General features: G+C 38.0%; 1 protein-coding gene across 7 annotated transcripts in view; it reads left to right on the forward strand.

Moving 5' to 3' along the window:
• The window catches only part of ATP2B1 (ATPase, Ca++ transporting, plasma membrane 1), a 35,240-nt gene extending 9,037 nt beyond the window's left edge, over positions 1-26,203 (forward strand). Inside the window, exons 6-21 of one of the 7 annotated variants that reach the window (XM_010287773.1) lie at positions 1,458-1,496; positions 2,599-2,760; positions 3,890-4,104; positions 5,282-5,524; positions 7,830-8,071; positions 11,099-11,336; positions 12,258-12,437; positions 12,521-12,608; positions 12,905-13,011; positions 14,938-15,129; positions 15,331-15,544; positions 15,683-15,894; positions 17,868-17,975; positions 19,925-20,107; positions 20,428-20,581; positions 24,754-26,203. In XM_010287773.1, the coding sequence (XP_010286075.1) occupies positions 1,458-1,496; positions 2,599-2,760; positions 3,890-4,104; positions 5,282-5,524; positions 7,830-8,071; positions 11,099-11,336; positions 12,258-12,437; positions 12,521-12,608; positions 12,905-13,011; positions 14,938-15,129; positions 15,331-15,544; positions 15,683-15,894; positions 17,868-17,975; positions 19,925-20,107; positions 20,428-20,581; positions 24,754-24,779 (2,603 nt within the window). In that variant the 3' untranslated portion in view covers positions 24,780-26,203. Of the gene's footprint in view, positions 1-1,457; positions 1,497-2,598; positions 2,761-3,889; positions 4,105-5,281; positions 5,525-7,829; positions 8,072-11,098; positions 11,337-12,257; positions 12,438-12,520; positions 12,609-12,904; positions 13,012-14,937; positions 15,130-15,330; positions 15,545-15,682; positions 15,895-17,867; positions 17,976-19,924; positions 20,108-20,427; positions 20,721-24,753 lie in introns of those variants that run through there. The other 6 variants (XM_010287735.1, XM_010287742.1, XM_010287758.1 and 3 more) reach the window with 6 other exon arrangements.
• The last annotated feature ends 1,010 nt before the right edge of the window (positions 26,204-27,213 follow it).

Genomic DNA, 27,213 nt, shown 5'->3' on the forward strand with positions numbered 1-27,213 from the left:
GCCTGATAAGATTCTCCTTGGTAAAACTCGGGTTAAACTAAATTAGATTCTCTGTGAATGTTAAGGAGATTAAAGTGGCTATTTTTAGTTGGCTGTGTATGGCTTTGTTCAGAGTGAAAGCAAATGTATGTACAAGAAGTTAGAAGTAACTCAGGTGTAGAACTTCGCTCTTCTTAAGAGGGAAAGGGGAACTGGGAAGGAACAAATACTAAATTAGGAGAGAAAGATGAGTTCTTAAGAAGTCTGAAGTGGCATCTTCTGGGGAAGGTGAACATGCCTTTTTTTTTTTATCCTGAGATGTTCTGAGGATGCTCAGGGGAAATCTTATATATAGAAATCAGACTATGTCTGCAGTAATAATGTAGTGGAGTTATTAAATGTCAAGCCAGACAGGCTTGATTTGCTTCTACCTGAGTACTCTTGTACGTTTCAGTCTATGTAACTTAAGGCCAAAGACTTAACGAATTACCAGTGATACTGAGAAGTTCTGGGTTTCATTCAAAGTTCCTCAATTTTGTGCTTTCATTTCAGGTTATTTCAAATAGTAACTATAACCCTTGCTTTCTCTACTTGGCAAGTGACAAACTTTCCTCCTAAGGTAGTATCTAAACCTTTTAACCTGAAAAGCCAAACAAAAAAAGGTAGTGTGCCCCCCCGCCCCAAAAAGCTACACATCATGTGTTGGTCTTCTAGTTACTTTTAATGTTTCACTCTTTAAGTGTTTTATTATTTCACTGTCCTTTATGATCACTTGTTGAACTCCATTTCTGAACAGAGGTAGGAGTGATATTTCATTATGAACATGAACGGTTCTCTTAGTGGTGTAATATTGGTATGTTGCCAACAGATTATGTTCATGCTTGCGTAAATAGGGTTAGCATAGATCCGGTAATCCAGCGCTGTACCTCCATTAAGCTTTGGTGTGGATTTATAAATATTTTATACTACAGTAGCTTCTGCAATGTTGTACAAAAGCACTGATTCTGGAAGTGAGATCCTACAGTTCATTTACAGTAGTAGTCAGATACAGTTGCCAAGAGTTGGAAGAACAAAGTGAGACTGAGGCTACCAGAATCACTTTAATGTCACAGATTTCTTTCCTAAACAAAAACCAAAACACCCACATTTCGACAAGCCTTTTAAAAGCTTTCCTCATAAGTAATGAATGTCTGTATCAGTAATTTGTGCAAACTTAACTATGGTAGCATAACACTGCAGTAGTCTTGTATGGGAAAAGTGAAGTCTAAAAAACTGATATGAGATGTTTCTATGAGTTGACCTGTACTTTTACAGACTCTGTTATGTTAGCCCTCTGCCTCCAGTTTGTTCTATACTTTTTAAAAAAATGCAGTTGCTTGTTTCAGCATAAGGTAATGTATGCATTGTATATAAACATGAACACTGAAATGGACTCTGCACAGCCAATTTAAAACACAACTTGTTCCCCTCTCCGGCAGGTAAAAAGCAAGATGGAGCTGTTGAAAACCGCAACAAAGGTAAATGCAGATTCTCTGATCTATTCTTGCAAGTCCCTATTTTCTGAGGGTGTATGTAATGAACACATACTTTCCTATGAAAATGCATATTGAATGCTTAGATCCAAAGTGCTTATGCTAAAGATGACATAAGTGAATCTCCCCAAAACAAATGCTTAAACAAACTTGGAAGTCTCAACATAGCTAGATACTACAAAAATAAACTTTACCAATGATTTTCAAGCTATCTTGTTGAGGTGAGTTAACCTTGGCTGACTGCCAGATGCCCACCCGGCTGTGCTCTCACTCCCCCTCCTCAGAAGGATGGGGCAGAAAATAGGATGAAAAGCTTGTGAGTTGAAATAAGGATGGGGATATCACTTATCTTCACAGGCAAAACAGACTCAACTTGGGGAATATTACTTTATTGCCAATTAAAAATAGAGTAGGGTGGCGAGGAACAAAAGCAACTAAAACCACCTGTCCCCCACACAACCATCCTTTGAGGCTTAAGTTCACTCCTGATTCCTCTACCTCCTCTGTCTGAGGAGCACAGGGGAATGGAGAAAAGGGTTTTTTGGTCAGTTCACAACACTCGTCTCTGCTCCTTCATCCTCATGCTCTTCCCCCGCTCCATTGTAGAGTCCCTCCCATGAAGTTCTTCAGTGCGCATCCTTCCCTCAGGGTACAGTCCTTCAGGAACAGACTGCACAAGCATGGGTCGGGTCTCCCACAGGCCACAGCTCCTGCCTGCCAGGAGCCTGCTCTGGCATGGGCCCTTCATAGGCTGCAGCTTCTTTCAGGACACATCTGCCTGCTGCGGTGTGAGGTCTCTCATGGGCTGCAGTGTGGATATCTGCTCCACTGTGGCCCTCCATGGGCTGCAGGGGGACAACCTGCCCCACCATGGTCTTATCCATGGGCTGCTGCTCCCCTGCTGCCAGCACCTGGGCACCTGCATCAAATACACTTGTTCAAACATTCACATGTAGTATGGCATCTCAGGATACAAGGTACTACACAGTACTGGTGTTTAGTGGAGCCTGCTGTTATTAAGCTTTTTAAGTATTGTTGATGTGAGGGACTCCTCAATGGATAAACATCATTTGATCTTAACTTTTAGCTAAAGCTCAAGATGGTGCAGCCATGGAAATGCAACCACTGAAGAGTGAGGATGGTGGGGATGGAGATGAGAAAGACAAGAAGAGAGCAAATTTGCCAAAGAAAGAAAAGTCGGTTCTTCAAGGCAAACTTACAAAGCTCGCAGTTCAGATTGGCAAAGCAGGTATGATGTCACATGTCTGAATAAAGTTGGAACATGCATAGATTGTGATAACTTAAGTAGCTAGCCTTGACTGGCTTGATTATTTTAAGTGCAAAATACAAATGCATGCAAGTATGCCACTGTGCCAGTGTGCTGATGCCTTCTGAGACTGTCATGTGGATGGCTTTTATTTTTCCTTGACTTAATAGATTCAGGCTTCTGCAAGAGAACTGTTATGAAAGATCTTTTTAGATAAGATATGGCATTTAGTGATGTACCTAGAGAACTATAAATTGAGTGAAGTCTGGTAAATGTGGTAGGGTCGACTAGGTTATCTCTGGTACTTTCAGAGGCTTAGGAATTTCCACTTAACATATGCCTTGCTGATATGTAACATTTTATTGACTTTCTAGTATCCCTTAGCTTCTGTTAGTCTTCTATCAGCTAATATTTAGCTGTCTTGTCAAAACAGTTGATAAACTGTCGCTTCTTGAAAGTAGACTAAAACAACAATGAAGTTCAGTGTAAATTTTTGGCTATGTTATCTAGTATGTAGAGGTTTAATTGAAATATTTCAGGATTTATTTTGGTCCATGTAGAATTGTTGAAATATTTAGCCTAGAAGGAGCTTCTTGAGGTCTTGTAGCCCAGCCCACAGCTCAAAAATGGCTTCAGCACCTATATCATAAGACAGGTCATTGAACACTGTGCTTAGCTAATATCTTTAATCCCACCTTTAGCAGGAAGCAGGGTGCAGGCTGTCAGTAGCTTTCTCTAATGAATAAGTCATCAGTACAATCATTGAAGGCCTGCTGAATTATTTCAGTTCTTACTCTTAGTCAATTGACTTTACATTTTGATCTCTCCTGTTGCATCTATGCTTTTCTAGATAATTAGAACTAGGCTTTTCAATTAGATGGGGGAAAAAAAGAAGATTTTAGAAGTTTCTAGATGAAATACATGAGGAAATACTTGCATCCGCAGTTGGAACACCTTTGAGAACTACCTCATGTTTCCTGACTTGCCTGACTTAAAATCTTAGAAACTAACTTCTATAAGGGCAGAAGTATTTGCACTTGACTTTTCCCCAGTCTGTACTGCCTGGTATTTGAGATAATTTCTGAAAATTGTTTATTCTCTTTTTAACAAGGTTTGTTGATGTCTGCAATCACAGTCATTATCCTTGTGTTGTATTTTGTGATTGATACCTTCTGGGTTCAGAAGAGACCTTGGCTTGCTGAATGTACACCAATTTATATTCAGTATTTTGTGAAGTTCTTCATTATTGGAGTTACAGTCTTGGTGGTGGCAGTACCAGAAGGTCTTCCACTTGCAGTCACTATATCTCTGGCTTACTCTGTTAAGGTAAGTAGATAGATGGGGAACAGATTTTAAAGGTAGGCGGGTGTATTCATCAGCTGTAAAATCTCAGCTGAGATATGCTGCGTCACATATACGTAACAGATTGGGGAGAAGCTTTTCTTCTTTCTCTTAACTGCATGAAAAATATGCCATAGTATTTTTCTTAGTATCTAAATGCACACTAACATGAACAGTGAGCAGTGAAAGCTTGTCACCAACTAAAGATGAATGGATTTAGCTCATAACATTGTAGCATTTGCTTATAATAAACAAATGTGTTAGAATTTGTAAATAACAAACTCTTCTGTAAACCTGGACTTCTACCTAACTGCTGTGTTAAGCAACTACTACAGAAGTTTCCACATTGATTCTTCTTGAGGACTGAATACTGTAGAACATATAATTTTCTATTTATTATACAACATGTTTTTTAACTCATGCTCTTTGTCTTAATTTTCTTATTGCTTCAGCGTGCTGGGACTGTTTATTGATCTGAATCTCTAATTGTAAAGACAATGGCTGTTTAGGCTGTGTTCTAAAAGTTAATAATTTACAGCACTAACTAGTAGTGGCCTTAGTATTGTATCATTTGAAGTTACTCTGCCTCTTTGAGGTCAAAATACTATCCAAACCTGTTAAGTAAAGAATTTAAAGTAATATTTGACCTATGAAACTTGTGTAGTCATCACTATCTTAACTGAAACATTAGGCTTCCGGTTTGTATTTGGTTTTAAGTCTGACTCTAGCATCTTTGAAATATATGTCATCCGATGTTCGGATAAGTCTGTAACCTAGCTACTTGATCCTTCTCGTAAGCAAAAAGACTTCTTTTAATGTATCTGGTAAAGCTCAGTCTGTACCTCTCCTCTATTTTTAAGTAGCATCATAAACTCTTTGCTAACAGTCTCATTAGTATCAGTAGTCAGTGTGACATGCAAATACAGGAGATTAAGGCTGTATTTATGAACCTTGTTCAAAATGAAATTTACTGTGACTTAATGGACTTAAAGGAATCCTTACAGAATGTAGCACCTACAATTTCTTCCTCTCTAAGATGTCAGATAACTTAAAGGCTGAGTGTCTTCTGAAACTGCTATGTAAGACTGGACACTCTAAATAAGAATTTCTAAAATGTGAAGTAATGGTCATGGATAACTGTTGACTGCTTTTATTTCCTTAGAAAATGATGAAAGATAATAACTTGGTGAGACATCTGGATGCGTGTGAAACAATGGGCAATGCAACAGCTATTTGCTCAGATAAAACGGGAACATTGACCATGAACAGAATGACAGTGGTCCAAGCCTACATCAATGAAAAACATTATAAAAAAATTCCAGAACCTGAAGCTATTCCAGAGAAAACTATGGCTTACCTTGTGACAGGAATTTCTGTCAATTGTGCTTATACTTCCAAAATACTGGTAAGTGGATTCCTGCGTTCTAATCAAGGTAACTACTCAACTTCCTCTAAAGAGGCAAATTGTCTGGTGGCCACATGGTAGGCAGTTAAGTGTAAGTGTGTGGCAAAATGCAATGTAAGGTATTTTGTACCTGCTGCAGATTGCTCAACTGTTCATTTGAGACTAAACTTCAAAAATAGCTTATTTCAGTTAGAACTGATAATTCAAAGATACAATCTCAGGAAGATAACTTCCTTTAAGTTCACAGTTGTGTCTAAATTCCTTTTTATAAGTGGGGCTGTTTTCCTTACTTGAAGAGGCTCTTGGCTTGATTTGAGTGCTACTTCAAAGTAAACATGTCAGAGTTGCATAATATCAGCTAGAATGTAATGAGAAAATGCAAGTACAGATGAGGATTTTGGTGAATTTTTATTCCAGATACTGTTGTATGAGTTTGTAGGCCTTAGGATTGTAACATCTTTGCTTATACCCTGTTTGAGACTTCCAAAATATTTTGAAATAAAGAGAATAATGGACTGTTACACATTTTAAATACTGGACTATTTAGCAATTTTGTGTGCATCATTTTCTGCAACTCCAAATGTAGCTTCCTAGTTATTCCATCATGTTGCATAACTTTTATTTTTACTGCCTCAAAGAATATTAACTAGCTTTAACAAATAAATAAATTAGCACTTCAAGATTTAGTAGAAGCTTCCACTTGTACAGAATAGCAGTAAAACCCCAGTCCTACTACTTTTCAGCCAGTAAGGATGGTACCTCTTCAAGAATTTCCTTAATAGCAGTATTTGAAGTGACACATCAAGATCACCACCACCAATTTCTGTGAAACAAGGCTGAAATACTACTAATGAGTTATAGCATGTGAGGAGTTTCACAGTCTATTTTCTAAAGATCTTTTTTTATAGAAAGAAAAAAAAGTAGCTGCATGTAAACTGACCAGGTCCGTTACTACTACAACTTTAATCAAATTATATCCAGTGCAGTCAGAGTTAGTCTGTTTTACAGAACCACAGAGGACTGAAAGGGACCTCTTGAGATTCTCTGGTCTAACCCCCCCGCTCAAAGCAGGGTCAGCCAGAGCATGTTGCTCAGGGCTGTGTCCAGTCCAGTTTTAAGAATCTCGACGGGTGGAGACTCTGCAACCTCTAGGCAATCTACTCAAGTATTTGACCACCCTTAGAGTAAAATGATGTTGCCTTATGTTCAAATGGAATTTCAGGAGTTTCAGTTTGTACCCGTTGCCTGTTGTCCTCTCACTGGGCACCACTAAGAAGTGTGCTTGGCAGTCTTTACTGTTGCTCCACCTGCCTGCCCCATTCAGGCATTTGATACGTACCAATAAGTTTCTCTCCTAGAGTCTTCTCTTCTCCAGGCTGAACAGTCCCAGCTCTCTCAGCCTCTCCTCATGTCAGGTGCTCCATTCCCTTTATCATCCTCGTGGCGTATGGTTGGACTTGCTCCTGCATGCCCATGTTTCTTGTACTGGGGACCTCAGAACTGAACATCTTACACTGCACATTAAAGTGAACATTTTGAAGGTGTTGAGTATCCAGAACAGCCAAATCCAAGATCTTGCAGCAACGTTATATCTGTATAAGCTCAGAAATCAAGTCTTGAGAGAAATATTCCTTTACTTATAGCACTAGTACATGCATATTTCACATTGCTGAGTTAAGAAACTTGTTCTGGTATTAAAGGGTTGGAAACTTGTTTCTGAACTCTTTCCAGTTAAATAGGCCATGGCCTGGAAAATTGAGCTTGTAGTGAGACTTAAGAAGCTTAAAGAATTAGTTTGTTCGGTAGAAGGCTAACGGGTGATGTGATCGGAGTCTTAAGTCATTGAGGAAGAGTTATTACAGGATAGGATACTTTAATTTAGCAGAAATAATGCCATTTATCTTGCTTAAATCAGTTTACTTAAACTTATCTTTATCTGTACTTTTCAAATGCAAAATAATTATCTAGGGACTACACTCAATCAATCAGATAGATATTTCAAGTAATGGAAAAGTACCTTTTAGAAAGGTCATGCTAGGATTTGATACAAACTGAGTGGGTGATTTCAGAGTCTGAGAAAGGGACTGAAAGGTCCTAAACAGGTACAGAAGTTGTTACTTACAAAAGCCAATGATATGACTTTGGCTCATGACTCGTAGGAGTTTATAGAGTAATCATTGTGAAAGTGAAACTTCCCCATCCTAGAGCTAAGCTTGGCCTTAGCTTCCTTGTTTTCTAAATGCTGTGCCTAAGTGGTTCATAAGTTAACCTCCTAATCAGCGAAGGTTCTTGTTCTTCTTTGCAGCCTCCTGAAAAAGAAGGTGGCCTACCACGCCATGTTGGAAATAAAACTGAATGTGCCTTGCTGGGATTGCTCTTGGATTTAAAACGAGATTATCAGGATGTAAGAAATGAGATACCAGAAGAAGATTTGTACAAAGTGTACACCTTCAACTCTGTTAGAAAATCTATGAGTACTGTGTTAAAAAACTCTGATGGCAGTTACCGGATATTCAGTAAAGGTGCCTCTGAGATAGTTCTTAAAAAGTAAGAACAACTACTATTGTAATTCAACACTTAAATTGGCTAAATGTTGTGATAGATGAGGAGACTTAAGTGCTAAACAACATTGTGCCATAATGAAATATTTCTGTTGCCCTACTCACAAGTGCAGCAGTCCTAAACCCTTGTGATTGCAGCCAGCTTCCCAGTTTGCCTCAATTGTTTGACTTTCTGCAGTAGGATGGGCAATTAGCATTTCAATTACTTTAATTCGTGCACCCCAGCCCCCAAAAAAGAGCTGGTGGTGATTAATTTTAAGTTGCAAACAGTGCTCTGATACATAAGAACAATTACTATTGTAATTCAACACTTAAATTTGGCTAAATGTTGTGATAGGTGAGGAGACTGAAGTGCTAAACAACATTGTGCCATAATGAAATATTTCTGTTGCCCTACTCACAAGTGCAGCAGTCCTAAACCCTTGTGATTGCAGCCAGCTTCCCAGTTTGCCTCAATTGTTTGACTTTCTGCAGTAGGATGGGCAATTAGCATTTCAATTACTTTAATTCGTGCACCCCAGCCCCCAAAAAAGAGCTGGTGGTGATTAATTTTAAGTTGCAAACAGTGCTCTGATACAGGAAAGCGTCTATGAATTGATCTATTCTCTAGCTAAACTACTGTAGTTGTAGGTGTGACTGGTCAAAACGCACACCCACCTTCCAGTACATTCCCAACAGCTGATATGCCTAAATTCCAGGAAGGACTTACTTTTATCTTCAAAACACTTTGCAAGTTGGTGTCCAAGTTGATCATTTTAACAGGAGGTTGAATTTGGCCAATGGAGAAACTTGACAGTTTTTAATGTGACAAAGTAAATTGCTTCCTTATCCACCTGCCCATCTACAACAGAGGATTTATTAGAATGAGATTAGACTGTTAGCGAGAGATTAGTCACCACCAGGACAAATCTTTAGGTGTGAAGAAGTCTCTGGTAACGCCTAACTAGGTGAGGAGAGAAGTCAAGCAAGTATGCATCATATTCTGCAGGAACAGCAGCTGTAGCCAGTCTGATTTTGGTTCTAATGTCAGACTTTTTCTAGTCTGAGTAACGCATATATTATGTTCATCAGTTCAGTTTACCTCTTTGCTTGCTACTAGTCCCCCAAATCATTATCTAGGCAAGTACAAGTGCACCAAAGGAAAAAGATGAAATCTTCCTTCTGTTCGACTTAATGCTGACAGCAAAAGGTCGATCTTTAACGGACTGTTGTTCCTTTTGAAACAGAACTTAGATTTAGATGTGAATTTTTTCATAGCTAGATTTTTAAGACAAGTTGCGTCAGTGAATAAGTATGCCTATGTTTGCATTACTTCTACCTTCAGAAGTATTTTGTACCTTATTATCTTATTGAGCAATTCAGCCCAGACTCATGTGGTCCACTTGGCTTCAAAACTGAGATAAGAAAATAAATAGTAATGGCATTTGGCAAAGAACAAGACAACCTAGATTAATTTTGATACTGTTGGAATAGTTGTAATTCCAAAACTATTTCTGTGTAGGCATCAACTAGGAAAAAGTCTTAGCATCATAAGCCACTTTCTTTATCCACTACATATGCAGTACGAGAAATTAATCTCAGAGTTTGTAACCTGGTTTGTCAATTGTGCTGCTCATTCTTTATTATAAAGTGTATGACTATTCTTGAGCACTGAAAGCTTAAGCAGGAATATTTATAAAACACAAGTTAGTCACTAATAAGTGTAGGAGAAATGCAGCAAACTTTTTCAAGCAGAGCAGTTTTATTTTTCTTTCTTTACCGTCAAGTCATATATTTGAAGTGAGTTTCAATGAAATCTTTTATGTAAAGCTTATTGGCTTCTGTTTAGTCATCTTGGAATGCTCTGAATTTATCATAAGCCCTATGACTGCAGGTAACACAAGATCTCCTTAGTGATGGCTGACAACCAAAATCAGGAAATTCAGATAGACTTCAAGTTTCAGTTAAGAAAAATACTATTAAGCTTTAAGGGACTGCTTCATTTTAATTTCTTGGCTGAGGTGGAAACTTTTTTATATGTATTGCACCTAGGAATTCCCTAAACCCTTGGACCAAACACTTAAATGTAACAGTAGTCATCTTAGCAGATCTGCCAGGTCCAAACTTGATATTTCAAAAGAAGACATAAATTTGTATATTTTTATTCATTGCCACGTTAGTACTAATTTGTAAAACAAATGCTTATGACGTTGCTTTATGCAAAACTTTGCTAAGGATGCAGATGAACAATACGAAATGTATTGTTCAAAATATTTGCTAGTGTTATATTCACGGCATCAATATTGGTAATGTATGCTGCCTATGAAAGCAGCGGCGTCTTTGGCACAAAGAAACATAACTAAAAGAGCATGTGTTGAAATGCTAAAGTATATAGTGTTGAATCTACTCTCCTACACAAACTTAAATCAGATTTAAGTGTTTTTAATTTAATACTTCACATTAAGAACTCTATGCCAGATGCTTTCTGAATTCTCCGCACTTAGATTGCGGCGGAGGGGTGGTACTATACTACTCTTAAGGGTATAGCAGTGCCAGAGTTTGCTTTTAGTGCTGTAAGTTTAGTGCTTACAGCTGTTTAAGCACCACATGCATGTTCTGGAAGCGTACCGTACTTCTGAGACTCGTATAACTGTTAACAAGGTGGGATTATTTTGTGGAACTTTAAACTGTATTGACTGACTCAGCCAGCACAGTCACCAGTCTGTTTACGTGCAATGGAGAAATGGATACTTCTGGGAGGTAACTAATGTTTGTGTCCTAAATTCTTTGGGCGTTATTTTCATCCTAGGATGAATGGCTCAGTTAACTTTCTACAGCTAGTTAGGTTTTGCAATTGGGAAGATACTGAGTGCATAGGGACAAAATTGCCTTAAGAGATGCTGCTCCTGGCTTCTTTGTGTGTGAGTCTAGCGAAAACAAAGCTTGTGGTAACTTACTGGAGTTGACTAATAAGCCATTGAATGGTCTGAACTTCTGGTTAAAATTTGATAACTCTTTAAACTTTCCTTTTCAGGTGCTTCAAAATACTGAGTGCTAATGGAGAACCAAAGGTATTTAGACCTAGGGACCGTGATGATATCGTGAAAACTGTAATTGAGCCAATGGCTTCTGAAGGGCTCAGAACCATCTGCCTGGCATTCAGAGACTTCCCAGCAGGGGAACCTGAGCCAGAATGGGACAATGAAAATGATATTGTTACTGGTCTGACGTGCATTGCTGTTGTTGGGATTGAAGATCCTGTGAGACCTGAGGTAGGGTCACTGACTAAACTGCAGTGATTCTGTTACAATGGATCTTGATTCATGTTGTTGTTCGTTGCGCAGAGAGTACAAGAAACTGAATTGCTACTGTATGCCTTAAGCATAGTTGATAAATGAAAATCTAATTTCTTCGGGGGGAAAGTTAATGGAGCTATAAAAGCAGATTAAATCTTCTTAATGTCACTTATGCTGTGTTACTGAAGCTCTGTGCAAACTAATGACTTAAGGCACTTACTGTGCAGGGTCTCAGTAGATGGAACAACTTGTCATTTTTTTACCACTTGGAAAATTAGGAATGTGGTTTAGGATAATATTAGCCATTGTGCTTGTTGCCAGCTTCTCATGGGGAATGATGGAAAGGAGGGTTTGTCACCTGAGAACTGAGGTAAGGAGTCCGGCTTGCTTGTGGTTGAGGTCTAAGGAGGGCAGTATTTTTCAATAGTGAAAGCTTTTATGCCATGTGTAAGGGGAACTTCGGTCTGATCCGCATTATCATCGCTTCACACTAAAAGGTGAAGTAGTGAGTGTGAGCTGTAGTTTATTTCACATAATCATAATTGAAAAGCCAGTACTAAGTACCTTTGAACACTACAGCCTAATATGTCATGAGGATTTTTGTGGCATTTTTTAATACTGCAGTATTAGAAAAATGATAGGGGGTAGGGTGGGCAGGGAACATGACATAACAACTACTAAGCCCCTTTGCCAGAATTGCCATTTGTGTGCTTTTCAGGAAAAGAACTGTGGTAAAGCTACTTAATTTTTTTAATGTTCCATAGCAACAATCTTGATTTTAAAATAAAAGTTATCCTGGGTTGAGCCAAAACCATTCCTTTCACTCACATGTCTAGATCTGTTCAGCTAATGTACAATCTCTGAGCCTGTGGGCTTTTTCTTTTTTTTTGCCTACAGGTACCTGATGCAATAAAAAAGTGTCAACGTGCAGGCATAACTGTACGTATGGTCACTGGTGATAACATTAACACTGCTCGTGCTATTGCATTAAAATGTGGTATTCTGAATCCTGGTGAAGACTTCCTGTGTTTAGAGGGCAAAGACTTTAACAGGAGAATACGCAATGAAAAAGGCGAGGTAAGCATACTGACTATGTAGAGTAGATCAGCAGATATTCTAAGTCTCCTAACTGTAAAATATAACCAGTACTCCTTTTGCAGATAGAGCAAGAGCGAATAGATAAAATTTGGCCAAAGCTTCGTGTTCTTGCAAGGTCTTCACCCACTGACAAACATACTCTAGTAAAAGGTAAGTAAAAACTATCTGAGTTTCTAAGTAAAGCTAGACTTTTTTTTTTTCTGCTTCTAGAAAAACAGGACTGAGCAGTCAGAAATGTCTGTGAGGGTGTCTTCATTTGCCAGTTGATTTTTTTTTTAATTTTTTTTTTTTTCTTGCTTGAGAAATGGAGCCAACTAGAACTATCTGTGATGTTTTTTGTTGTTGATGACTCTAAAGAAGACAAAAACTGGGTTTTTTCTTTCAGTTTTAATCTGTGCTGCATTGTCGATTTTGAACGGTAACATTGAGATCTCCTTTTATTTTAGGTATAATTGACAGCACTGTCTTTGAACAGAGGCAAGTTGTAGCAGTAACTGGTGATGGTACCAATGATGGTCCAGCTCTGAAGAAGGCAGATGTTGGATTTGCTATGGTATGACTTTTTTTTTTTTTTAATCTTCAGTATTTTGGAGACCTGTTTTGATAAAATAACTTGCCAAATCACTTAAAAGAAGATTAAACAACCCTGCTTGTTTCATGAGCCTAATATACAACTAACAGAGTCAACATCTCTCACACTTAATAGTAATTACTTTTCCCTCCTTCCCCAGTCTTCCAATTTAACCATGTTTTTATGTAATGGAAAACATTCTTGTGGCATTTACCATTGAATAAAACTCAAACACAGATTCCCAGTCTCTTGCAGATCAAAACCTTATTATACAAAGGCTTGTTGCAAAAGGTAGGAGCAGAATTACAGATACTGAAGATTTCTGAAATGAGATTTGTTCAACATAAGGCAAAATTACTTTAAGTAGTAAATAGCATACTATGTTGACTTTGAGTAAAGCTTATACGCAATATGGAATGAGCTTACTCATCTGTTTTCCATGAGATGATGCATAGGAACAGGGAGACTATAATGAAACTGCCAGTTGATGTTTAAAGTGGCTTTGGAGGCTATACTAAGAGACATCTCTAATACAACTAAAGTAACAGCATTTTATGACAATCTAGGATCTGCTTTTGTCTGGATGGTTCCTTAGATTACTTGGTTTTCTCAATTTAAACTCTCAACTACCCTTTCAAATGGTTGCGAAACCAAGTCTTGGCTTTAAGTGCTAGTACTAGATGGATTCATGCTTTAACTATGTAGGCTTCAGCTTTCTTCTGTCTCTTTCAAAACACTGTAACATAGATTCCTCTAGCTTCCTCTTGCCTCAAGTTTCCTCCCCAGTCTTAAGCTGAAAAGGTACAGTTTGGTGCTAGTAGGTCACTTTAGTCTTTAAAAACTCATTATCAAGCATTGAAGGAAAAAAGAAAATTAAGACCACACTCCCACACCACATGCAGATGCACTGACTCAGATGCTAATCTTGAAGGAAAAAATGGGAAGAGTTTTTGTGTCATTCTTAAGGAGCATTTTCCAAAAGCGTAACTTGCAAATTTGACAGCTACACGTGAAATGTTCTCTAGACTGCAACAGTCTTGTTTCAACAAGTATCTGTTTTCTGCTATTGTATAGCTGCTGTAGTTGGCACTGTCAGGGGCAGATTTGTTTTCCAGAACTAAAATGTTTCCTGCAGTTGCTGACTATGTTAATCTCTGTAAGAAACTAACTGCTTATCTAAATAGCACTTAAAATATGCCATCTACTATATGATACTTAACAGTACCTTTTAAGGTGTACACATAGCTGTGCAGGTGACTCTTTAACTAGGCAAAACAATGTATCAAGAATAGGGATCATAAATTTACTATTGAGTTAGTGTTTTTGAAATGCCAAAAGCAAAATGAATACCCTTGAAGTAGGTATTACACAGAACTCAGCTTAACTGTTTGGATACTGTAGGAGACTACAGGTGCTTAAAACTTAAGAATGTCATACACAATGACATTGCATGTTCTACTGTTTAATGCCAGCACACTTCTGCAAAAGGTTTTTGGTAAAGTGATACGCATTAGAATGATGCATTCTACTGTGTTGGGAGCACATGCGTCGCCCTACCGCTGGAATCCATACGGCAAGCGCGTTAGGACATAGGCTAAACTGTAGTACTGCACCATCTGGTGGCCTTTGACTTGAGCAGTGTTCAGTAACATTTCTTTGGGAGAGCTTACACAGTGTCTTTATCGTCCACCTGAGGATTTGTAAAAAGGCCTTTATTTTAAAGACAACGTTACCTCTTTTTCGTTTACATTTTCCTGTGCTTGAGTAGAACTTTAGGTGCTTGTATGAAAACAGTCCTTCAGACATGGTGCATCAAAGTGAATGCTGACCAAGGATATAATAATAGCTTCTATTACATAAGTCAGTGCATCCTGTTATATTTCATAGTTTTTTTTCTTTTTCTACCAGGGTATTGCTGGAACAGACGTAGCTAAAGAAGCTTCTGATATTATCCTTACAGACGACAACTTCACAAGTATTGTTAAAGCAGTTATGTGGGGACGAAACGTATATGACAGCATCTCCAAATTTCTTCAGTTCCAGCTTACTGTCAATGTAGTAGCAGTTATTGTTGCTTTTACAGGAGCATGCATAACACAAGTATGTACTGGTGGTGGATTGTTTCAACTAATAAAGATTGAAAATGTCATGACTGATTAACTCTTTAATTCAAACTTTCACTTAAATACTAGTCCAAAGAACATAAAGCTCTTCAGAACATGGCCATGTTGTATAATAAATGCCTTTAATAGCTGCAATTTGTTCACTTGTATTGGAGGGCTTATGTATCTATCTTTCTAGGATTCTCCACTTAAAGCTGTGCAGATGCTGTGGGTAAATCTCATAATGGACACATTAGCTTCTCTTGCCCTGGCAACAGAACCACCCACTGAAGCTCTTCTGTTGCGAAAGCCTTATGGTAGAAACAAACCTTTGATTTCTCGTACAATGATGAAGAACATTTTGGGTCATGCATTCTACCAGCTCGTAGTGGTCTTCACACTCCTGTTTGCTGGTAAGAATACTGAGGCTTTACAAAGTTATTCTAAAAGGTGTATACAGAGATGTGATCTTAAAACTATTTTTTTGTTGTAGTTTTTGTGTGTGTGTAAAGACAGCAATTAAGCTGATGATAAATGCCTTTTTTACACAGGTGAGAGAATTTTTGATATCGATAGTGGAAGAAATGCACCTCTGCATGCTCCTCCTTCAGAGCATTATACTATTGTATTTAACACATTTGTGATGATGCAGCTTTTTAATGAAATTAATGCCCGAAAAATTCATGGTGAAAGAAACGTTTTTGAAGGAATCTTTAACAACGTGATCTTCTGTTCTATTGTTCTGGGGACATTTATTGTGCAGGTAAGTAAATTCTTGGAGAGTGAGGGGAAAATGCACTTAGTATACTGATGTACTTGCTTACCTTGGAAATGCTAATCAACTAGTGCCAGGAATTTCACTTCTGCAATGTGGAAAATATTCAGTGTCAAACATGCTATTAATCACTTAGTATTACTGTGTATATATACGTACTTTATACTACTCTGTATGTTTGTAGTGCTTGACAGGGTTTTCAGGTAAGACCTCTTTGAAAATGGTAGAATTGGAATGTTGAAATAGTTGTATTTACCTCTTGAATTTTCTAGTCCTTCAATTTGGTCTTGGTGTTCTAGTCTTTTGGCAAAATGTGAAGATGATGTATGTTCCCCAACCTAGTCAGAACTCTTCCTTGTAGTATCTGCCTGTGCATCTGAATGAGAGCCCATTTAAACAATGAAAGAAAAGTTACAACTTCTCATATCTTCTTAATGAGATTAGGACATGAATTAACTTTAGAAACATAAGTATCAGTTTTTATCTTCCTGATGCAGAAATCAGTTATCTGTGTTGGTATACATTTTAGAATTATCTGTAACTCTAAAATAGATGCTGGTGTTTTATGTGAAAAATACTGATGTCTAGGGACCTTCTGTTGGTGCATCTAGGCAGATTTGCAAAAACTAGTTAGCTAACTCAGTATATGCTAACAAATGAAATTAAATAATCTGAAAGTGATTGGGTTAACACACTAGTGTTGAGAAACACCAAGTCAAAATTGAATCTAAAGAAAATGGTTTACAAGACATTATTTCACCTTCTAAATGGCCTTAACTTTTAATTCATCAGAAGAAATAGCCAACAAATCAATGCCAACAAAAAATGCTTTTTTTCAGCACTCTTCTTCATTTTGACTGAAGTTATTTCAGGCTTAACATATAACCTATGCCTTAAGCCGCGTCTTAGACTTGGGATTCCATGCAGTTGACCAAATTCATAGCAGTTCAAGCGATGCAAATGCATGCATCTCTACGTCATGTAAAGTTAGCTAATTTATTCTCCCAGGATTAGGTTTGGTTTAGATGACACTTCTTCAGAAGTCACTCATTTTTCAGGGTTGCATATGCAGCAGACTGACTGTTGTTTTGCAACAAAGCCAAATATGTAGAAATTGCTCCTGACTGCAGCTGTGTTCCCTTTATAAACTTGACACACTGAATGCCTTCCCAAATAAGTAACTCCTGAGTTGTCATCTCAGTGTTTTATTCTGTGTTAATAGAAGATACTCTGGGCTTTTCAGCTTTCAAGTGTCCTACTTAATGGTCAATACTGTCTCCTTTTCATGCCTGCCCTGCTACTTGAATTGTTGATTCTCCAGGGCAGACTGTCATGCATATAATTCCTATGCAGAGGGATACCTTGCTCGTTAGGGCCTGTACAGCTTGTTGTAATAGGCAAGTCAGTAGGAGCTCATTTAATTTAGCTGTTGAGATCTCTACCCCCTTCTCACAAGACTTACTACACCGATGTCACACTGTGATGATTTAACATCTGACATTCACACTGATGGCATGCACAGTAATATTCTATTGAATTATTTCCGAAATGTTTCATGTCTTGTGGATCTATGACTTCTATTAATACAAGTTTATTAATCAACTTAGTTCTGAGATGGGTGTTCATGTGATAAATAATCACTGTAGATTTGTGGTATCTAATACATGCTGTAACTGTGAAATGAAGAGAAAGAACTGCAAGCAAAATGAAGTAGTCAACAGGTTTTTGTGAGTGTGACATTTGAAGAATAAATGCGTAGTTCTTGAAACACTGAAAAGCCTGAGAAGATGGCTTAGGTTTGGAAACTTACTTAAACTGCTCAGATAATGGAAGTGTATGCCTAATAAGATGGAAAATCCTATGTTCTAATGCAGAGTTGCCTGTAGTGATCTTGAAGCATTAAGGAATTTTCTAGTAACAGGTCAGTGATTCCTGTTGTTTAATGATGTTGCCCTTCACAGATAATTATTGTGCAGTTTGGTGGGAAGCCTTTCAGTTGCTCAGAACTCTCGATCGAACAGTGGCTGTGGTCCATTTTCCTGGGCATGGGAACACTACTCTGGGGCCAGGTAAACTAGCTTTTTCAAAATGCCAATTATCTACTTGCATTAGACTACTTGACATGGAAAAGATAAATAGACTATCTTTAGCATTCAGATCTTTCAAGTGGACTATGTGACTATATGGAGATTAACATAAAATACTGATTAAAATTGACTAGGTCAATAGCTAGGAAGCCCTTAGTTGGATATGTCTTGAGTATTACTCTGACTTGGTCAATTAGTTACATTTAATAGCTAGATGCTATGGCTGGTTTATGTTTACTAACTTTTAACTAGAAGCAGCTGTAGTTACCTTTTAAATATGAAATTATATCTTTAGCCAGATAAGTATTAGAAGAATTTCTGTAAGAATACAGATGCAATGAACCTGTTAATGTTGAAATATATTTAAATTAGCGTTGAACAGTTTTCTTGAAAAATCAGAGTTGTTAAACTTGCTAGTATTCTCTTGATCTAAAAAATTCCTAGAATAGCAAGAAATGCAGCAAAACACAAAACAATTTTCTCTTTAATATTACTTTGCATAACTATGAAATAATTGGAAAGTTCTCCTACCTATTAAGCTATTGCATTTTGTTGTGGTGGTGGTTTTTTTATATATATATATCCGCCACCCACCCTTCTCTGGTTCTTTCCCCACCCTTTAGGGGTTCATTACTATTGCATGCACAACAGTGCTTGTAAGCAGCAAGCTTATTTACATGAAATTTAAGAGCTATGGAGTTTTTCATTATTTAATGACATAGTTGTCTAAACTTTTCATACCACATGAAGAGTTTTCCATTACAGTTTCTTTCCTTCTGTTTTGTAAAGGACACTTCAAGTTTCAGTATAAAATTGATAGGGTGAATTTTAGTTGTAAATACACGCACAGACATATATTCTGAAAGTGGATATAAGCTTTTTAATAAGATTCCCTGAAAAATTAATTATTTAAAAAAAATCAAATAGAGTCACTCTGAGGTTTAAAAGTAGCCTAGAAGAGAATTGAGATGGCTTGAAAATACCTTTGACCCAAAGTGTCTTGCAAGGGCAAAGCTTCCTTGCTGCAGTTCATGCTGCTCTAGCATCTCATTAAAGTCAAAGGGCTTTTGACTTTCTGAGAATGGTAGAAACTCAAGTGCTACTATGAATGCTCCCAGATTGCAATTTCAGCATAAAGGGCTGTTTATTTTGCTTTTGGAGCAGTCTTTTTCCTCTGCAGCTGCTGAAATGGTCTTCTAGGTTTGTGATGATCAAGGAAAGCAGTCTTGGAACTGATCTGGATCTGCTAGATTGGACGTATCAAAAGATGACTCCCCTTAACTACATAGTTCACCAGAATAGCCCTGAAGGTGGGGATGAAAAAGAAAGCTGGAACAGCCATATGTAGGTTTTGTTTAGTTTAAGATAGATGAACTAGTGTACACCAAGTAGCACAGTGAGAGTTTGGGATAAGGGTTTCGGAAACATCACTCGCCTTGCAAATGGATTGATACCTTCCGGGTCACAAAAGAATGCATGCCTGCTCTGTATTTCTGAATTAACTGTGTCTACTTTAATTGAAATGATGTAGTTCTCACTTGAGGTAACACATCATGCTCATCAAACTGGTGGAGCTCTGAAAGCTGTACATACAAGCACAATCTACAGAATGAACGGCTCTTTTAGCTTCAATACTGCTCCTTCCTGGCATAGTCAAGTACTATTAAAGTGGAATTCTTTGTCTCTAGCAAGGACATTTTGTTTTCGAGGTTTCTCGTGCAAGTTTAATTTCACACCTCAGTTGAGGTGGTAAGGATATTCACAGCTTTGCAGCTATTCAGCTCTATATTGATGCACTCATCCCATTTACAGAATTTTTTCAACTTTGCCAATTGTATGCAAGTTATTATGTTAAGCCTTAAGTCTGCTATTACAATTATATTAAAAAAAAAAAAGAATAATCCTGATTCATATTTTTCATTCACTGTTAGTTGATTTCAACAATTCCAACCAGCCGTCTGAAATTCCTTAAAGAAGCTGGTCATGGAACACAAAAGGAAGAGATTCCTGAAGAAGAATTAGCGGAAGACGTAGAGGAGATCGATCATGCTGAGAGAGAATTACGTCGTGGTCAGATCTTGTGGTTTAGGGGCCTAAACAGGATACAAACTCAGGTATGGTCTTGAAAAAGGTAGGACGCAGTGGGTGTTATGAGGGAAATCTCTCCATCTCCAGCCCTTTGACTAAGGTGGCAGTTCTAACTGGTGTGACTGAGACTGTCAAAAGGGGGAATGGATGGATGTGTAATCCCTTAGGGTCCTCTGTTTTCTTCAGCTCTAAATGCAACTCTTGCCTGTGTATCTGCTCTATAAGAAAAGTGCCTTTTTTCTTTACTTTTTGTGTGTTATAGATGGGATGGTCCTTTCTCTTGTTCTCTCTCTCTCTCTCTCTCTCTCTCTCTGAGCAAGCTGTCACAATCTCTGATTCCTTGCAGATGGATGTAGTGAATGCTTTCCAGAGTGGAAGTACCATTCAGGGGGCTCTAAGGCGGCAACCCTCCATCGCCAGCCAGCACCATGATGTAACAAATATTTCTACCCCTACACATGTAGTGTTTTCCTCTACTACTGCTTCTACTACTGTGGGGTGTGAGTGTGTGTTCCTAAAGTGCATGAAATTAACATTTCCTAATTCACGTACCTAACGTTTCTCATTTTCTCCTTAGTACTTAAAATCATCGTTCAGGCTTTTATAGAGCTCTTCCACAAAGTGGAGTCCTCAAGACTTTTTTTTCTTAGAGGGCTGAGAACAGGTGGAACAGTTTCAACAAAAGACTTTAATATGAAAGCTGTGAGCCTGCACATCCTGTGCCTTCATCCATTTGTGTACAGAGGGATGTTTAAGATAAAACGGGAAAACTGTTGTAAATTTTCGAGTATATGCCTCTTACGGTGACTTACATACAGTAAATGAATTAACTGTATAATCATGAACCCAGGTCAGCAAAAATAGATGTCCTACGCTGCAGCACAAATGATACTTAAAGTAAGCAAGCTGATGGTAAAAGCAAATGGTATGTTAAAAATATGTATGTAGTTAGAACATGGAGCATTAAATGCATTTTCTTCGTAGCCTGTAAGGAACTTCTGAATTTCTGCTTTTGTTGGACCTTTTTTACTGAATAACACTACTTTCTCAACATCAGGATTCAGGTGGCGAAACAAGGCTTCTAAAATGCATACAAGTCAGAAGAAACATATAAGTAGTTATTATAAAAAAGGGGGGGGGGGAAGGTTTAAGCATTGAATGGTGAAACTTGTATTCAAATCTGAAGGGTTTTTTTCCTCTCTAGGTTCTTCTGGCAGCAGTTCATAAGCCGTCAGTGAAAGTAAAGTTTGTCTCGCCTTAATTCTGCCCTCATTATATTGTGGTCCAAGTGGCATTTCAGTTTCAGCCGCCTTCTCTGTAGAGGCTAGAGATTCAATTACTCATATTATGTAGGCTTAAACTCTGGAGCCTGAAGATGGATAACAGTTGTAGTTGAATACTGATAGCTAATATCGATTGTTGAAAGAGTTTTCCATCTTAATTATATACTACATGTTTAACTTCCTTCTAACTTCCTAGAGATTGGTTAAATAATTGTTTTTTAAAATAACTTTGAGAGGGTTTCTTCCCCCCCCGCTTTTTAAACTTTCAGATTACCAGATGGATGAAGACACTTAATTTCAGGAGCTGTCTTAAATGTTCTCTTCTGATTTTATTCTTTTATGTTTTGGCTTGGCCAGAATTCCTGTGTGAGCTTGCACAAGTATTTACCCCGTACTTGTTCTCCATTGGCAAGACAGGTATTTCCCTACCTTGCAGTAGTATTGAGAAGCTCAGCTCTCATACTCGCATGCTTCAAGAACACAAAAAGTAGATTTAACAGTTAGGATGCACAGGATTGCATCACCTGGTTAAAATGCTAACTAGTAACCTGTATCCCTAACTACACTCAAGAACATTAATCAGACATTCAGAATTCTCTAGAGAGCAACTTCATGCCATGCTGCCATTTGAGCAGAATCTAATGGGCACTGCAGCATCTCATTGCACCAATGGCCAATGCAGATACGGAGCTACAGTAGCAGAAGACTAGTTTTTGAACCTCACTTAGTAGTACAGCCTTCTGCTACACCCTCCAGGAGGAGAACTTTTGATAACTAATATGTATTAATGAGAAGCAGATGTGTTATTTCATTGTGTCTCTCTTTTGGAGCAGTTTGTCAGGAGGTAGTTCAGCTGTTCCAATGAAGCGAGGTTGCAACTCTTCAAGCAGCCATCTGGCTAGGAGAATTTGGAGTGCTTGCTGCATTCCTTGCTATTCTGGTACTAATATGAGGAAGGCCTGATGACAGTATAAATTACACAGAACAAATTGTCTTGTTTGCTCCTCACTTATGCTATTTATTTATAGTTACCTCTCTCGTCTAATTATCTTGAGTAGTTGAAAAGAAAGTCGTTAAAACACTAGAATTTCCCTTTTTAAGTCTAACTTACAATGCCAATAGTCTTGATTTCTGCCTTCATGGCTGGACTCTTTGAGGGTCCTGGGTTCATAGGAGTGTCTAGACCACTTGTTTTGTATGCATCCTTCATGGGAATCAAGCCTTTTTTGTGGGTATGCTTTATTCCTGTGATAATTACAGCTGTCCCATTAAGCCAAAAATTATTTTCCATTACTGCTTACGTTCTAACTTACCATCTGTAAGCAATGAAAAACCAGTCCCCACAAGGCAGTCGTACTTCATTTTGCCACATAAATCAGTGGGATGCAACATGCCAAATAAAGGCATTGCAAACTTTCGGTCTGGCATTGTCACTGCTGATTTTCTTGGTTAGTGCCAAGACGGTTTATCCAGCTTGCTGGACTTGTTTAAAGCTCATGTAACATGCCAACTCCTTAACAGCGTGGTCAATTTTTTCATGTGATGAATAGTAAAGTACTAGCTGCTGTTGTAATCTTCTCAAGCACATTCATGCTATTCCCTGTCCTCCCTTTATTTACATTTATGTCCTCCCCTTGCGTGTGTGCCCCCCTGTCCCCCACCCCCCTGGTTCCCATCATTAGTGGGGCTCAGCTGTGTACCTGTAATATAAAAATGGGGACATGATAGCTTTTGAGTAAAATCCTTTGTGCAAGTGCTCTGAGGGGGTAGGGGTGGAGGAACAACGCTATTTCTAGAAGTCATAGAACACAGTCAGGACCGAAGACTTCATCATGTGATTATGTGGTAACAAATTTGATAATGCATTGCTTTTGGGGCGCCCTTCTCTGTGTTTACAGTGAGGTGGTTTGGTGTATCTTAACTGTTTTGGAGTCTCCGTTCTTCATCTGCTTGACCTTCCAGCTTCATTCCTTCGCCTGGAAGTGACTGTATTTTTACTGTCAAGGAGCTCTACAGAAGCACTAGTCATGACGTATTTCATAGCCTGAAACAAGTCATCTTGCTTTTAAAAAAAAATAAATCTTTAAATGGGAATTACTGTTTGAAACAGTATGTTCCTGTTTACTACAGAGTTGCTCTGCTGCTTACTATACAATAGAGGAGCTTTGGGATTGAAACTATGCTTTGCTGGAGACTTACTCAGAGCAGAGATGTTGAGAACTGAATAGGGAACCAACAGAAGGGGGAAAACTGTACCTTGATGAAAGTGTTGGACAAAGGGGTTACTGACTCCTGCCGAACCTTACTTGTTTTATCAGTTCAAGAATAAATCCTGGATTCCTGTAGTTAGGGAAGCCTGTGGAGCGTGGGAAGAGGAGGAGGGTGTGGGCAGATGGTTTCATCATTCAAATTACAATCTGGAAAGCTTAAATTCAAGCCAACCTGGACATGCACAATTTTCAAAATGAAGTTCTACTTTGTTGTGTCTAAATTCATGCTGAAATGTTTGTTTATGAATCCTGTAAACTTAGCTTTCTGATTTGAAAAATGTGGGTTAAACAATGAAAGGGCTTGAAATAATACTCAGCCTGGGAATTTTGTCCGTGAATTCAATGTAAATTGAAGACTTGAGCAAAGGCTGATCACCTGCTTTTCTCATACCGTGTGCTTCTTGAATAGCCTCTTCAAAGTTGCAAGTTACAAAGTTACTGTTGTGGCTACTTAATTGTATAATACAGTATTCAGTTTCCTAGTTCTGGCCTTAAGTTTTCAAAGCACTATTTAGTAAGGAACTTTCTCTGTGGTGGTAAATGGGTATATACTCGAATATTTACAGCTGTTGACGGTGGTATCCTTTTTTGCATGACTCTTTGTAAATGTCCAGTCATTGTGACATTGGCTTACACTTGCTTGGCTTTTTCATAGTCAGTTGACATCCTAATTCCTAGCATGAGAATTGGTAACCCTTTTATCCTCTAACTTATTTTCAGTCTCTCCCCTCCTTCCCCCCCCTCACCTTCCACCTCCCTCAAGTACTCAATAAAACACTTACTGAGATTTATTTAATTTGTGAATAAATAAATAATTGTTGGCCTCGCTTCTGAAAAATGCTTAGCCCACGTTAAATAATCGAACAGTTCTAGTGCCATGTCTGAATTTTTAGGCCCTTCAGCTTTTTGCAGTACTTCTACAATTTTTATTCCTATTGTGTAGACTGGCAGTGCTCTACTGAAATGCTCTTCATTTTTTACAGTTTATTGCAAGCTCCACTGCATCACATACAAATTCGATTCACTCATGTCTAGCTGTTTGTGGATTCAAACTCATAAGAACCATGCCATTAACAGCAAATCTGCAGCATTTTAACAACCTTTTTTCTTTGTTTACAGATCAGAGTGGTGAATGCATTTCGTAGCTCCTTGTATGAGGGGCTAGAGAAACCTGAGACACGAAGTTCAATTCACAATTTTATGACGCATCCTGAGTTTAGAATAGAAGACTCCGAGCCTCATATTCCCCTTATTGATGATACTGATGCTGAAGATGATGCTCCAACAAAACGCAACTCTACTCCCCCACCCTCTCCCAATAAAAATAACAATGCGGTTGACAGTGGAATTCACCTTACAACAGACATGAACAAGTCTGCTACCTCTTCATCCCCAGGGAGCCCGCTACATAGTTTGGAAACATCACTCTGATTGTAAGCTGAATGTTAACACACTAGCTGCATTGTAAAGAAATTGAAACTGGGTCTCTTCACACATTATGATGGACAAGATGATATTCTTGTCTTGGACTTCAACAGAAGACACACTTGTACGAATGTAGATTTATTTTTTTAAAAAAAAGCTTTCTGCCAGACTGGAGGGTGCTTTTCTGGGGGTGGGAGTAATAATGAACTCTGACAGATAAACAGTAACTCAGCATAAGTGACCTGTGGATCATCTGTTGTACTTAAGAATGATCCTGAACAGTGTGTTAGCAGAGCTTTAGTTTATCATGATCCTTTTCTGAGGGGAAGGCTGGGAAGGGCAAGGAGGCCCTGGATCATTGAATTGATACTTTAATTTCTGCTGTTGGCTGTTAATAATTTGGATTATTTATGTTTATAAATGATACAGATCTGTTTACAAGGTTTGTAGATACTTTTTTTGTTCCTGTTCATAGATGGGAAGCTTCCTTATAAATGATGCAGAGAAAAAAAAAAAAACAAAAACAAAAAAACTAGTCCTTCAAATACTGCTGTATTTTCAGGAAAAGGGTGTTTCTATTGAAACTGTACTAAATTTTGCCTGCAATTTACCTTGTTAAATATTGTAGATAAATTGCTAATACTAATAGCCAAATAGATAACACTAATGCTTTGTAAAAACATGAGCAGTGGTGTTCTAATGAAGTTATGGCCTCTGTCCTAATTAGTTTCTTAAATACATTTACTACTTAATGGTTTTGAAACAACTGTTTAATTTTTAAAAATTTTGAGAAACTTACTGAATAACTTTTGTTCAGAACTTAGTAGGATTGTTTAATGCAGGACATCAATCTGTGATGGAACTTGCTTGAAATATTTCTGTTATCTCGGGCAAAATGGATTAAATCAAAATACATCAGAATCTTAGTCCTTTGTTTTTGTCGAAACATGTTAGTTTAGTGCTGTCTTGGTGAACTGTGAGTGCAACTGTGATTTTTTTTCTAACTATAGAATCCTTCATGCAGCATGAGGGCTGTTGGCATTTTGAAAGGTTGTTAGTGGGTAGCATACATGTTCTCCTTTTTGTTTTTGAAACTTGTTTGTAAACATGAATAAATCTGCCCTTTTGTTAAAATAAAATTGCAGCAATGGTTTCTTACAGATTTTTTTTTTCTCAGCTCCTCCACTGAAAGGTACTCTTTTGTATTACTGGTTAAATTTAAACTGCAATTTCAAGATGGTAACAGCCCCACTTAAAAATAGTACTTTGGGTAAATGGCATCATGGTGGCTGCCTCCAGAATGAATGTAAGCTAAGGTACTGGAAAGTCTTCACTGAGCCAAAAGGATGCTCCTTGGGAATGAATAGGTTTGCCTGAAATTCCAAGGCTTGCTGTGAGTACTGGATAATAAATATATCCCTGACCACTTAAGTGAGGAAAAACTGAGGACTGACATATAGCACAGATGAAAATACATTTTTCAGTTGATTAATGTCTTATGCACCAAAACTGACCTGCTAGCGATTGACTGAAGTACTTATGGTCTGATGATGCAACAGTGCTCGATCTGCTACTTCTTCGTGTTTTCTAGGTCCACTACTGCTTAGAAGAGCAACCAAAGAGATAAGTTGCAAACTTTCTTTTTTCTTTATTTTTCCAGCTCTGCATTCTTTAAATTAGCAAGTGAATTTTTTTGCCAAATAATACAGAATTTTGGAGATTTTTTTTTAAAGGGGTCCCTTCAAAGGAGTGCAGAAATTATATTGGTAATGAGGGAGGAGATAATACTAAAGCAAACTGCAGAAATGGGCAAGTTGGGAAGCTCAAGTGTATCTTTCCCTTGTGGTGGGATACATGCATGCTTGGGTTTGTCCTTTAGTGGCTAATGTTCAACCTGTAGCACTGTATCCCACTGTCAACCACTCCTGAATTCAGTCTTTTCTATTGTGCTTAAGTAAATACACTGAATTTTAGGCAAGGGGGGGTTTGCACTTGACACTTTGTATAGTAATTAACCCCACATGTTTCTAGCACTTCCCTTAAGTCATAGTTCTTACCTAGAGTGCTTGATAGGGGGATCAGTGTTTACGTAAGCTGCTTTCTCCCTACTACAAAAGACAGACAGGCATTGGCTTGAAATGAGGAGAGTTGCTT

Source organism: Phaethon lepturus, unplaced genomic scaffold (genome assembly GCF_000687285.1).
Source record: "Phaethon lepturus isolate BGI_N335 unplaced genomic scaffold, ASM68728v1 scaffold13240, whole genome shotgun sequence".
NCBI lineage: Eukaryota > Metazoa > Chordata > Aves > Phaethontiformes > Phaethontidae > Phaethon > Phaethon lepturus.